We start from the raw sequence: 13,438 nt of genomic DNA, 5'->3' as shown, positions 1-13,438 counted from the left end.
AGGCACAGTGGTATGGGCCTGTAATCCCAGCTACTCGGGAGGCTGAGGCAGGAGAATCACTTCAAACCAGTAGGCGGAGGTTGCAGTGAGCAGAGATCGCACCATTGCACTCCAGCCTGGGTGACAGAGCGAGACTCCGTCTCAAAAAAAACCCAATAATAATAATAATAATAATATATGTATATATATTATTGTTATTGTTCTGGATTGCTTTTTAAATTGAGGCATCATTTACATATAGTGAGATGCACAAAACATAAGCATATGTGGCTCAATGAGTTTTGCCAATGCAGGCACCTTTCTATTTCACAAAATATAGCAAGATATAGAGCATTCCATCACCCCAGAAAATTCCCTGGTTCCCTGGTGCCATTCTTGTCAATCTCCTCCAGAGGCAAACACTGATCTGATTTCAATCACCAGAGATCAGTCCTGCCTCTCTCGATTTCACAGAGATAGAATCAGTATGTTCTCTTTTGCGTCTGGCTTCTTCTGCTCAGCATTTTCAGGGATTCATCAATATGGTTGCAGGTATCAGTATTTCCTCCACTTTACTGAGGAAGAGTATTTTATTAAATAATATACCACAATTTGTTTCTTCATTCTTCCATTATTGAACACTCTGGGTTCTTTCTAATTTGGAGGCTATTCCGAATAAACTTTCCATGAACATTCACTTACAAATCTTTCTGAGAGTGTTTTCATCTTAGGCAAATAACAACAAATAGGACTGCTGGGTCAGGAGGCAGGTGCTGATTTATTTTATTAAAAACCTAGCAAAGAGTTTTCTAACGTGGCTGTACCATTTTCTGTTTCCTCAACAATACAGGAAAATTCTGCTTACACCACATATTTGCCAAGATATGGCCTGGTCTTTTAAATTCTAGCCCTTCGGGTAGAGGTGTAGTGGTATCACCTTTTTGTTTCAGTCTGCACTTCTCTTATTACTAATGTTCTTACGGCTGTTTCTCACATACTTATCCATTCCAATACCTTCTTTGTAAACTGTCTATCAGAGTCTTTAAACCATTTTTTAAAATGGGTTGTTTGGGCTGGCCCAGTGGTTCAATGCCAGTAGTCCTAGCACTCTCGGAGGCCGAGGCAGGGGGATCACTTAAGGAGAGTTCAAAACCAGCCTGTGCAACATAGCAAGATCCCACCTCTACAAAAAAATTTTTTTAAACGAGTCAGGCGTGATGGAATGTGCCTGTAGTCCCAGCTACTCTGGAGGCTGAGGCAGGAGGATCGCTGGAACCCAGAAGTTCAAGGTTGCAGTAAGCTATGATGCACTCCAGCTTTGGTGACAGAGATTCTGTCTCAAAAACAAAAAAGTAAACTGGCTTGTTTTGAGTTGTAGTTCATTATACATACAAAAGTCCTTTGTCAGATATATATACATTGTGAATGTTTTCTTCTCTCTCTCCCTCCCCCTACCCCTCTCCTCCTCCTTGCTCCCCGCCGCCCGCCTCGACAGAATTTTGCTCTTGTCACCCAGGATAGAGTGCAGTGGTGCGATCTCTGCTCACTGCAACCTCCGTCTCCCAGGTTCAAGCAATTCTCTCGCCTCAGCCTCCCAAGTAGCTGGGGTTACAGCCATGCAATACCACGCCCAGCTAATTTTGTATTTTAGTAGACATGGGGTTTTACCATTTTGGTCAGGCTGGTCTTGAACTCCTGACCTCAAGTGACCTGCCCACCTCGGCCTCCCAAAGTGCTAGGATTACAGGCATGAGCCACTGCGCCTAGCCTTGCCTGTTTATTTTCTTTAAAAACTTTTGATGAGCAGAAATTTTTAATTTCGATACAATCCAATTTATTATTTTTTAGTAGTTTCTTTGTCCTATCAAAGAAATTTTTGCCCATGCCAGACAATAAACATATTTTGCATGTTTTCTTTTAGAAGCTTTATAGAGTTTTTGCTTTTACTTTTAGGTCAATAAATCATCTTGAGGTAATTTTTGCATATGGTGTGAAGTAGAAATTAAGATTTATCCTTTCAAACCTTTTTCCAGTTTGTTCCATCACCATGAAAAGCCTATCTTTTTTCCCATTGAACTGTACAAGCATCAAAGTCAAAAATAAATTGACTATACATGTGTGTTTGTCTACTGGACTTTCTATTACATTCCATTGATCTATTTGTTTATCCTTAATATCCTTCCACCAAGCCTTAATTACTGCACCTTGTAGGTTGTACTTGTAGGCTGATTGTGTTACAGTCAACCTTGAAATCAGGTTGTTTTAAGTCCTCCAACTTACTGTTTTACAAAATTGTTTTTGGCTAGGTCCTTTCCATTTTCATACATATTTTAGAATCAAAATGTCACATTATACATATTTTAAAAGTCTGATGGGATTTCACTGAATCGATATAGCAATGTAAGAAGAACACACATCCCAGATGAATAAAAGAATAATAAATTGTCTTTCCTAGAATGAAAGAGTGGTTTCTAGATTGAAAGAGTCCACTGAGAGCAAACTACAAGGAAAAAGAAAGGTAAGGGGAGGAGGGGAAGGAGGGAGAAGACTGGGAAAAGGGAACAGGGGAGGTGTATGGGGGGAAGAATGCAAATATATCAAGATTTCAGACACTGGGGAAAAAGAAAAAGCCCCACAATAAATCACAAAAGAAAAAAGAGGTTACATACAAAGGTTCTCGAATCAAAGTCACATCTAATGTTTCAAAGTAACCATGGAAAACAGAAAACATTGTCAAAATACAAACACAATTCTGGAAAAAAATTTCTACCCCAGAATTCTATACCCAATAAAACTGCTAATCTATTATGAGGGTTATTTATTTAAAGACATTTTCAAGGCCAAGCAGTGATTCATGCCTGTAATTCCAGCATTCTGGGAGGCCGAGGAAGGAAGACAGCTTGAGTTCGAGACCATCCTGGGCAACATAGCAAGACCCCGTCCTCTACAAAATAATTCGAAAATGAGCCAGGCATGGTGGCACATGCCTGTAGTGCCAGTTACTCAGGAGGCTAAGGTAGGAGAATCACTTGAGTCCAGTTGTTCAAGACTGCAGCAAGCTATGATAGCACCATTTACTCCAGCCAGGGAAACAGAACAAGGCCCTGTCTGAAAAAAGACAAAGGCATATTCAGGCACACAAACACCAAAAAGCTTAAGAAATAGTTAAAAACTACTAAGAAAGAATTATTATCTCAGGAAGACTTAGAATATACACTCTACCAAAATGAGAGTGGGAACGCGAAAAATAAAACAAAAAGATAAAATCCCAGAAACAGAGAATCAGAATCAGGCATTCACAAAACAATGGCAACAGCCCTGTGAAGCAGGCCTCAAGTATAACCACTCCAGACTAAAGCAAGAGTATGGCTAGATAGCTAACTCAAAAAAAAAAAGGTGGGGGAGGAGAGGGGAAGAACTGAATGATCAACTGATGTATTTAATTACGTTCAGAGAAGATTCACAGTGAACCATAAATGAGGCGGTTATTAACTCTGGGGAAAACAAATTTGCTCAAGAACAATAATATAATCATACTGTTACTCAGTTGTAGACTAAAAAAAAAAAAAAAAAAAAAAACACTGAAAAAAAGTTACCTTTATATAGAAAATTTCCTTAATAATAGATAAAAGTTTCCAGAAATATACATACTACAAAGGCAAAAGGTCTTACAATATTCTGATTGAAATCAGAACTCAAAAACATAACTGCCTGATTAGAAATGGTTGGAACACTCATCAACAGCTAAGAAGTCAGCTATATCTTCAAGGAACAGCACTTGGAAGTACTGTTGGTTAAAAACCCAGGGCTATCTTCTAATGTCTGCCTCGGTCTCTGATTCAAGAACAAAGACGATTTATAATACCAAAAGCACACAACTCAACAGCATGTATCATTAATCGATGCAAATATATATTCCAGAATTAGCATCCACCACCTCAGCTATAAACATCCAGCTTGAACGGAATGTGAATCTCAAGGGGGAAAGGGCCCACAAAGAGAATCAGTTCTACCACTTCTATTACCACTGCTACCTCTGTAGAGAATCACTTCTCCAGTGAATTGCTGACTTACGGAAACGTACCACAGCTTCAGGTACGCTGAGGTACAATGTGGGACTAAAGATAAGACTGAATATCCCTAAACCGTAACTTTAAGAAGTACAATGATCTAAGCTTTAAAGATTATCCCAAACACAGCATCATTATTTACTAGAGCCAAAAGGTAGAAACAACCCAAATGTCCAACAACAGATAAATGGCTAAACAAAATGCTGCATACACATAACTATAAAATAATAATTATTCACCCTTAAAAAGGGTGGAGAAAGATACATTCTGCAATATGAATGAACCTTGAAGACATTATTTTGAATGAGATTAGCTAGACACAAAATAAATATTGTTACGATTCCACTTACAAGAGGTACCTAAAAAGCAGTCAGATTCACAGAGACAGAGAGTAGAATGGTGGGTGCCAGGGCTGGGAGGAAGGAGAATAAGGACTTACTGCTTAACGGGTACAGAAGTTCAACTGGAGAAGAGGAAAGAGTTCTAGAGATGGATGATGGTGACAAATGCACAACAATGTGAACGTAATTAATCCCAACAAACTGTATACTTAAAATGGTTAAGATAAAAATTTTTACTTTATGTGTATTTACTACAGTAAGAAAAAAAGATTCGCAGCAGTAGCGCCAAACCAGTCACACACACACACACACGCACACACACACGCCATAGTATTTACCACATTTGAGATTAAACAGCATCTACTAATACACACCCATAAATACTTCTACCATTACTGCTATTTTGTAAAAGTGTTCCACTACAGAAATGTAGAGATTTCATAGTATCATGATTGCTTCAAAAATTTCAGAGATAGAAAAAACCTTCCAAATTCATGTAGATTAGAGGTATTCACACTTAGAAATTCACCAGAGATGTCCTGGGACTATTCTGGGGAATGAAGGCAGACAACGCTACAAGCTCTCTCCCACCTCACAAACACGTCAGTCACAGAAGGTCCTCCTTTCCCTTTTTAGCCTATCAGTCTTGTAGATGAGACTTTATTTAAAGAAAGTAGTGCAAAGCTGGCTTAATTCTCTCCCCTCCCAATTCATTACATAAAATAGTGTATGCCGCTATTCTAATTCAATGCCTAAATTGAGATCAGAATTAAGTGATAAAGTCAAGGTCACAGAGATAACGACAATGCAAGGATAGAAATCCAGACTCCTAAATTTCTACCCATTGCTATTTCTTTTAAAAAACAAATTTTTATTGTATTTTTAAATAGAGACAGAGTCTCTACTCCTACACAGGCTGGAGTGCAGTGGCACACTGTAGCCTCAACCTCCAGGGCTCAATTGACCCTCCCACTTCAGCCTCCCAAGTAGCTGGGGGGACCATAGGCGCATGCCATCACACATGGCTAATTTTTTCTATTTTTGTAGAAATGGGGTTTCGCCATGTTGCCCAGCCTGGTCTCGAACTTCTGGGCTCAAGCAATCCTCCTGCCTCGGCCTCCCAAAGTGTTGGGATTGCAGGTGTGAGCAACTGTGCCCGGCCTCATCATTAATTCTAAGACAGCAACGTTTAAAAGACAAAGTTCTCACAATTTAACCAACAGAAGAAGAAATTCTAAGTTTTAAGATAAAGTTCTACTGAGAAGGCTCATCAAGAAATATGAGGAATATTAGTTATTAACTAGGGACTTTGAAACCTCTTTAAACTACTCCTAGATGTTCTATAGCACAATTAAGTGTCTGTTCCAATGCAATAAACAAAGATATGGGAGATCCTAGAGATCCTTTTGGTCTAAAGAGAGCCCTTTAAACTTAAAACGTGTGGTTCCAAAACGCTTAAGCCCCAAAATGTTATCTGCATTCATCACTATTTATTTCCAGTGTTAACTTTTAAGCTAGTGTTTCTTCTTGACAATTGTGATATGTTATGAAGATAAAAGGGCTGTTCTTTCAGAATAACAATTGTACTGAATACATTCTAAATGATTCAGTACACTGAGAGCACTCAACCATAACTCACCATCATGAAAACACAGAATGTTTACCAGAATATCTACTTCTGTTTGTCAAATTCATATACACAACATGATTTTGACACAAGCCGGCCACATTTATAAGAATATCCCTAGAGTATCAAAAAGACTTATAGTGTCTAGTAGAATCCAAACCTGATGAAAATTTAAAAGGTAGCCACACATTTTTCCTTTGTTCTTTCTTTGTACTCTTTGGCTATCCAGTTTAATCTTTCATTTTAAAAGCCAAGGGGCAAAACGTTAGTGGGTACAAGAGTCTCTATTATAATATGCATTTTCTGTCAGAAATATTTATAATTTTAATCAATGATAATTAAAAATCAAGGTTTCCTGTTCAGGTTGTCTCCTCATCCTCCAAGAACCCCCCCCAAAATCCTTTTTTAAAGGAAATAAGCAATAAACAAATTAAAAGAATTAAATTTCCGAATGCCTGAGAGTAGATAAAAATGTATCACAAAGAAAAACTAATTGATTTCAAGAGAAGGAACTCTAGTTTAAAAGACTGATCAGTTAACTGCATAGAATGCAGGACCTTGTATAGACCTTACTTCAAACTATTAAAAATAAAAAAACTAATGAGGTCATCTGCTTATTTGATGATATTAAAGAATTATTTATTCTTCTAGATGTAGCAATGGTACTATGATTATGTCTTTAAAAAGCAGCTCTTATCTTTTATAAATGCATACTAAAATATTTATAGATTGCATAACATCTGAGATTTGGTTAAAACTAAGGGGTTGGAGGAAAAGATAAAACAACAATGGCCATGCTACTAACTGCTGAAGCTGTTAAAGCTGATTGACAGTAAAGACAGATTCATCTACCACTTTACTTTTACTTTTGCAATTTTCCATAACAAAAGGTTTAAAAATAAACAGAGAGAAAAAACTATAACCTGTAACAGATGGTAGGAGGCAGACATGCAGCGAATATGAGAGAGAAATCATGGTCCCAATGGAACCCTGGATCAGAGAGAATTCATGGTCAGAAGCAATGAAAGCCTAGAAACCGGAGTTAATTAAACTTCTTTCTGTAGGGAAGGTCTAGGCCAGGCACTTTGGGAGGCTGAGGAGGGAGGATCCCTTGAGTCTAGGAGTTCAAGACCAGCCTGGGCAATATAGTGAGACTCTGCCACTTAAAAAAAAACAAAACAAACAAACAAACAAACAAAAAACACTAGAAAATCTAGTCAGTTCCACTTTTCCTCTTTACTCTTCCCCTAAAATAAAAAGGGGACATGTTTTCAAAGAAAACAAACATATCTAGAGAGAACCAGGCTTCCTAAGGTGAATGTTGGCTCTACTAATTCTAGCATTGGTAATATTCCTGGCCTAAGAGCTAGCTCTCAAAATACTCACAGAAAAGTAAAGCCAAGCCCACCAGGTGATGATCCATAACCAAAGCTCCCATTCAAGAAACAATCAAGAACAAGACATGAAAAAAAAAAAAAAATTATAAGATGTGAAAAAAAACTAATGAGAAAGAAAAGGGTCAGAAAAACTGACCCTTGAGGAAATCGATAATTCAAACAACAGAAAAGAATTTTTTAATTCCCTATTTTGCATCCATAAATTAAGAATAGAATCCTAAGAAAATGCCACAATCAACTCTTGGAAAAAAACTGATTGCCAAGATTCCATAGAGGGGATGGAAAATAAAGAAAATCTCCCAGGATACAGAGTAAGAAAACAATGAGACGGAACACATTTTTTTAAAGTCTAAGATACAGGGGATACAGACAGTCCAGCATCCTAGTAACACAAGTTTCAGAAGAAGGTGATAGGAAAAACATGAAGGAATGTACCAAAAGGAAAGCAGCAGCAATTTTCCCAGAAAAAGAGATACATGAATCTTTAAAAGGGTTAATCTGATACATGGGAAGATGATGCAATTTGAGGCTATCCTCATATAATTACAGAATATCAAGAATAAAGAAGACATGCTAAAAGCTTTCAGTGAGAGAGAGAAATAGGTAATCTATAAATAACATCTCTGCTACAATTAAACACATCTACACATGGTTCCCAAAACTTCTCTTGTACATATGCGCTCACCAGAATGCCACTGTCTCTTGTCTTCACTTAACCTTCCCTGCCTGGCTTTCGAAATGCAGTAAAATCTTGTTCTTCTGGGAAACATTTCATCACGCAGGTTATCTAAAATGACTTCCCCTCGTGCACTTTAATCTGACATTCACTCCATATTACCTTATGCCTTACTAAAATTACCACAGCCAATTGGCACTTCTTGGAATTTTATTTAAACTGTTGGTTCTCAGAAAAAAAGAACGCTCTTACAATTTTTTTTTTAAATCTTGCAAAGGATCCTGCAATCCAGGAGATATCAAATGCCAAGGAGATCTGAAACCAGATCCTGTGACATATCTTAACTTCATTAGGTTGCTTATTTCATCTTATCTTTTCCTAAATTCATGAACAAGTTTTATATTCACATCCGTAATTATTAAAGTTCAAGGAAATTTTAGGAGAAAAAAACATGTAAATGGTAAGAGATATCTTACTTCAAAACTCCCACAAACTACAAGTTATGTTTTTCTAACTGCAAGTACTCATCCTAAACAGAAACTAACAATGGCTTTTAGTGCTGATGGCAAACAACTCAGAGGAAGAGTACAAAAGGATACCTTTTGGAAGGGGCTGAGAAGGTAGAGGAGATAATGCTGTTCTAAGTAATAAAACAGTTATCTCTGACCAGTAACAATGCTAGCAGTTACCTATTCCTAACCCAGAACAATTGACCTGTACAATAAAAAACTTCCAACAAAGTCTGGGTCTCAAATTTTTACATACCAGAATCAAGCTCTAAAGATTCTACCATAAGGTAAAAATACCTATCACCATGTCCTTTCAAACTTTAAATACTTGCTGAGAAGAAACAAAGGATGAGAAACCTAGCTGGCTATAGGTTTATTATAAAACATTAGTTAAGAACAAAACAAAAAATAAAACCTGAACTCAACTTTGGAAGAAAGTTTTTTTCCACCCTGTGTTTACTATTGCTTAAAAAATTTTGCCCCATGAATTCCACATACATAAAGAGACTCCAGAGGGAAGACAGTACAAATAGATGAATGTTTTTCCAGTTCTAATTTAAGTCAGGTTGTCTTTCTCCTTGTCCAAAAAGGCTTTGGAAAAAGAAATATCTGGTAAGTTTGGTGATTACTGCTACATCCTTTCCTTCTTAGACTTCAAACATATGGTTCAGCTAGTAACTACGGTAACAGAAATGAGCTACGTTAAATAATTAGTTTTGTACTAGCTTTCACTACAAATTCTAAGAAATAAGGAAGGAGGTTCTTTTAAGAATTGTTTCCTTGCTGCTGAAATTCTGACTAATTAATAAATACTAAGTTTCCTTCCTCATGAGAGCCCCGTTTCAGAGAAGATAAAAAGGGTGGGACTCTAGGCTGAGCTCTAACAAGAAGTATAAAATTATGAACACTAATCTAATAAAATTGATAGATAATCGAGAAAAATAAATTGTTACTACACTTCTTATTTAAAATATCTTTCATTCCCTCTAAGGCTACAAGTGAAAGTATAAGTATATATACACATACCACACCCCACTCCCTTCTGGACACTGCTGTTTTAAAAATATTTTAAGCATCTCTTTTGCAAGACACTACCTTCTACCAATTTGTTACTGTTTGTAAATACAATGGATACCAAATTCTGAAAGAAACGAGCAATAAAAGTGCCTCTTTGGGAAGAATAAAAGTATTTTAACCTTAATAAGGTCTAGATGCAAATTGTTGAGAAATTATTATTTTTTTTTAAATAATGTATCTGTCAGCTTTTTAGTCATACCTTACACCACTTGCTTTATAGTTCTCAATATTGAAACTGGCTCAAAATTATTTTTATGGACATGGTTATAAAAGTACAGTCACTGGCCTTCATTTTCATGATAGGTTAGGATGGGAAATAAGAAGAGATTTTTTAATATTTCACATCACTTAGATTCAACTGAAGGCGAATGTAAAATACTGTTCTGAAGGTATTGTTTTATATTAACTAAGATGCTCTAATAATATTTTCACTAAGACGCTACAATATTATTTCTATTGTTTAATTTAAAAATCCAGTAAATGAAATAACCACTGATATCTGTAACTCACATGTACACAATTCTTTCAATTTACTATGACATGGAAATCTTGCAGGAATCTAGCTTATTAAGATGGGACTCTATTTTGTCACTAAGTGGTGAAGATTTGTACAGTTGGACAGAAGACAGTTAAATTTCCTAAATGCAACTTGCAATTTAACTGGAACTCCAGAAGGAAAAGAATAAACAATATTCCCAGAGAGTTTAGTCAGAGAAATTACACTGACATCTCATAATTGGAAAAATTCATAAAATACAATAACTTTAAAATATTTGCTTGAGTTGAGCCTTTTATTTGATTACCAAGAATACTCACATGTGTGGGTTTTGAACTCCTGTAGGATTGGGATTCAGAGTAAACCTTGCTGTAGATTTGAAAGGTGGATTTGCAAAATTCAACTTCAGTGCTTTGCGTTTACCTGAGAAATAACAAATAAAAAGTAAAAGTTTCAAGTACTACAAAACAGGTACTATTCTGAGGGCATAAGAAAGTCACACCAAAAGGCAAGAGAACTTGCTTTAACAAACAGTTAATATAAGACAATATTTTGAAAGGCAATGAGGAATTTCTCAGAACTAAGAAAAAATAAAATAATCTAAAGTTGTTACTAACTACAAATCATTCACTAGGTATGATACAATAGATAGAATGCTTATCACTTCAAGTTTCCATTATTCAGGGAAGTTAATACTTTTGCAAATGAAAATACTATTATAAAAATCAATGATCTCAGCAGATATACTGAAAAATTCTAAAAATATTACCATCTATCCAGTGTTATACTTAACGCCCTCAGTTTAATAAATATCATTTTCCCTCATTTTAATTAATATAAACTGTTAACAGAGTGAAGAATCTGAAAAATTGCTAAAAACATCATGGTAGAGTAAACTTCAAGTTAGTAACACAAGTATTCTAAATAATTATTTCCGCGAAGCTGTTTCCTTGGGGTAGGAAGGGAAGAGGTACCAATGTTTTTTATTACCCAAGTAAAATCACCATTGTAGAAGAGCAGAAAATGCAAAAAAAGATCAAATATATTAAAAATGTTACATATACTTCTATACAATACATAGGGTTAAAATTTTACATAAACTTATCAATCCAAGTACCTCAAAATAATCAGTTTACTTTCTATTGCAGATTTTTTCTATACATAGATACAGACATGTATTTTTTCACTACAACTGAAATCAGACCATGAAACTACTTTGTAAAATGCTTTATTCACTGACATTTCTTTCTGTATCAGTAAGTCTTACAGAATCATTTCTTTAGGACTTATAAGGATACTTTGTAACAGAATTGAATTTTTTAAGCATTTGCAGCATATCTTGGTTTCACATTCACCTTAGGGACACTTTTTCCTGCACTCACTCTCTAGAGTTTATTATACAGTTAACTAACTACTTAAAAAACATCTCTGCAATCCAAACACTTTCTGACCTCAGTGGATGAGGATTTACTAGAGGGTTCAAACTGTAAACGTGAGATCTGAAAATCTGACAGAGCCACACTGGATGGAGAAGATGGCAAAGAGACAAGAGCACAGAGCGCCTTGCCACGGCTCCTAGATGAGCTTTCAAAGATGAGCCTCCTTTCTACCAGATCATGTGAATTCCCGTGAAGACCAGACACATCCATTTGCAGAAATAAGGAGAGTACACTATGACTTTTCCACATAATGTAGAGGAAGGACATTCAAACAACATGTGCAAAGGGTACGCTGGGAAAAACAGCAGATATGACTGTATTTAAAAAAAAAATAAAACCCTCAGTATATTACCAAAAAAAACAAAACTAAAAAAATTAAACCTTGGGAAAATTCTGACAATACAAAAATAAGTAGCTCTAAATTATACAAAGACATCATACAAACCAAGAAAAACAGAAAAAAAGTGATAAGAATATGAGCAGTAAAGACAAATTAAGAGAAAAAATATAAAAAGGTACTAACACCAAAAACATTTTAAGCTTTTGTTCATGTGAAAATGGCAAAGTTTGAAGGTTTTATATTATATATACATAATGATAACATGATGATCAGAATGGCTAGGCAAAATAATCACTATTAAGATATATTGCTGGTAGAAAAACTTTCTGTGAGAGGTTCAGCAATACACAACAAAAGGTATTTTTGGTAAATATGCTGTTTTACTTCTTGAAAACTTTTCTTTAGAAAATATTTAAATACAGAGGATTACTCCCAGGTCTTGAAACCAAATGGAATTTGCCCTGGGTAATACTCAGTTTTACCCATGCCTGATTTAAATGATTTTGGTAAAGGGATTCAGGATTTTTGAGCTGATAATATTTAGGTGAGATTTACATTTGAGTTAATACTGTAACGAGTCAAAATTTTGGAGGCGCTGGGGTAGGGTGAATGTATTTTGCGCATGGGAAGGATATGAATATTTGGGGCCCGGAAAGCAGACCGTACTGGGCTGAATGGTGGTCCCCAAAGATACTAAGTCCCTAATCTCTGGAACCTGAACCTGTGAATTACCTTAATGTGGCAAATTGTTTACAGAAAAGATTAAGTTAAGGAACTTTGCTATCATAATTTGAAGAAACTCAATCTTTACAAACTCCTCAAATCAAAAACTGAGCATATGTCATGTAGTTTGTGTTTGAAACCATCTGGCACATCATCCATTATCTCCATGTGAGAAAAACGAAAATAAGACTCAGACAAAATGCAAGACAAGGACAGAACAAAGAACTATTGTGAAAACTATTGAAAGAAAAACAAAAATTGGTCCTTTCTTCAAAAGCCCAATTTGACAGAATAGTAGCTAACCTTACCAGATAAACAATAAAATATATTACAACAATTAAAACTTCAGCTGTTTTCTTGAACATAAATATTTATACTGAATACACAGAGATTCTTTTTCAGCATTGCATTCACATTTAAATAAAAACTAAATTGAAAGCTTTAAAGGCCATTAACTTCATAAATGTACACCATGATTAACAGAATGTGATTTAAGTTACATAAATTAGATTTAAACACATTCTGCACTTCAGAGACATCTGCAATTATCTTGAAAAAGTCCAAATTTATATTCTGATCATTTACTAACAAAATACACTAAATAACTCTGCAAGTTTTGAAGGCTTTCCAAGCAAAGATCACTCAGAGCCTAAAACAAGTGCCAAGGAGACTGGCACATGATCCAGCTACACCGCTGGGTCTCATCTGTGTACCCCAACTCTTCAAATACTAGTCAGTTTAAGATAAACTTCTAAGGCAGTTTT

The 13,438-nt window shown here is 35.7% G+C and overlaps 1 protein-coding gene across 4 annotated transcripts in view; it reads right to left on the bottom strand.

Annotated features, from left to right (window-relative positions):
• The window catches only part of MAP2K4 (mitogen-activated protein kinase kinase 4), a 121,212-nt gene that overhangs the window by 76,659 nt on the left and 31,115 nt on the right, over window positions 1-13,438 (bottom strand). For 3 of the 4 annotated variants that reach the window (XR_002517842.2, XM_003912361.3, XM_003912362.4), the window contains one exon: window positions 10,493-10,595. The exons of the other annotated variant lie outside the window; for it this stretch is intronic. Coding sequence is in view for 2 of the 3 variants with exons in the window: in XM_003912361.3 (XP_003912410.1) it covers window positions 10,493-10,595 (103 nt within the window). In the remaining variant the exon portion in view is untranslated. The remainder of the gene's footprint in view (window positions 1-10,492; window positions 10,596-13,438) is intronic. 4 annotated transcript variants of the gene reach the window in all.

Source organism: Papio anubis, chromosome 17, assembly GCF_008728515.1.
Source record: "Papio anubis isolate 15944 chromosome 17, Panubis1.0, whole genome shotgun sequence".
NCBI classification, from domain to species: Eukaryota; Metazoa; Chordata; class Mammalia; order Primates; family Cercopithecidae; genus Papio; species Papio anubis.
This window is presented reverse-complemented; position numbering and strand designations above follow the sequence as displayed.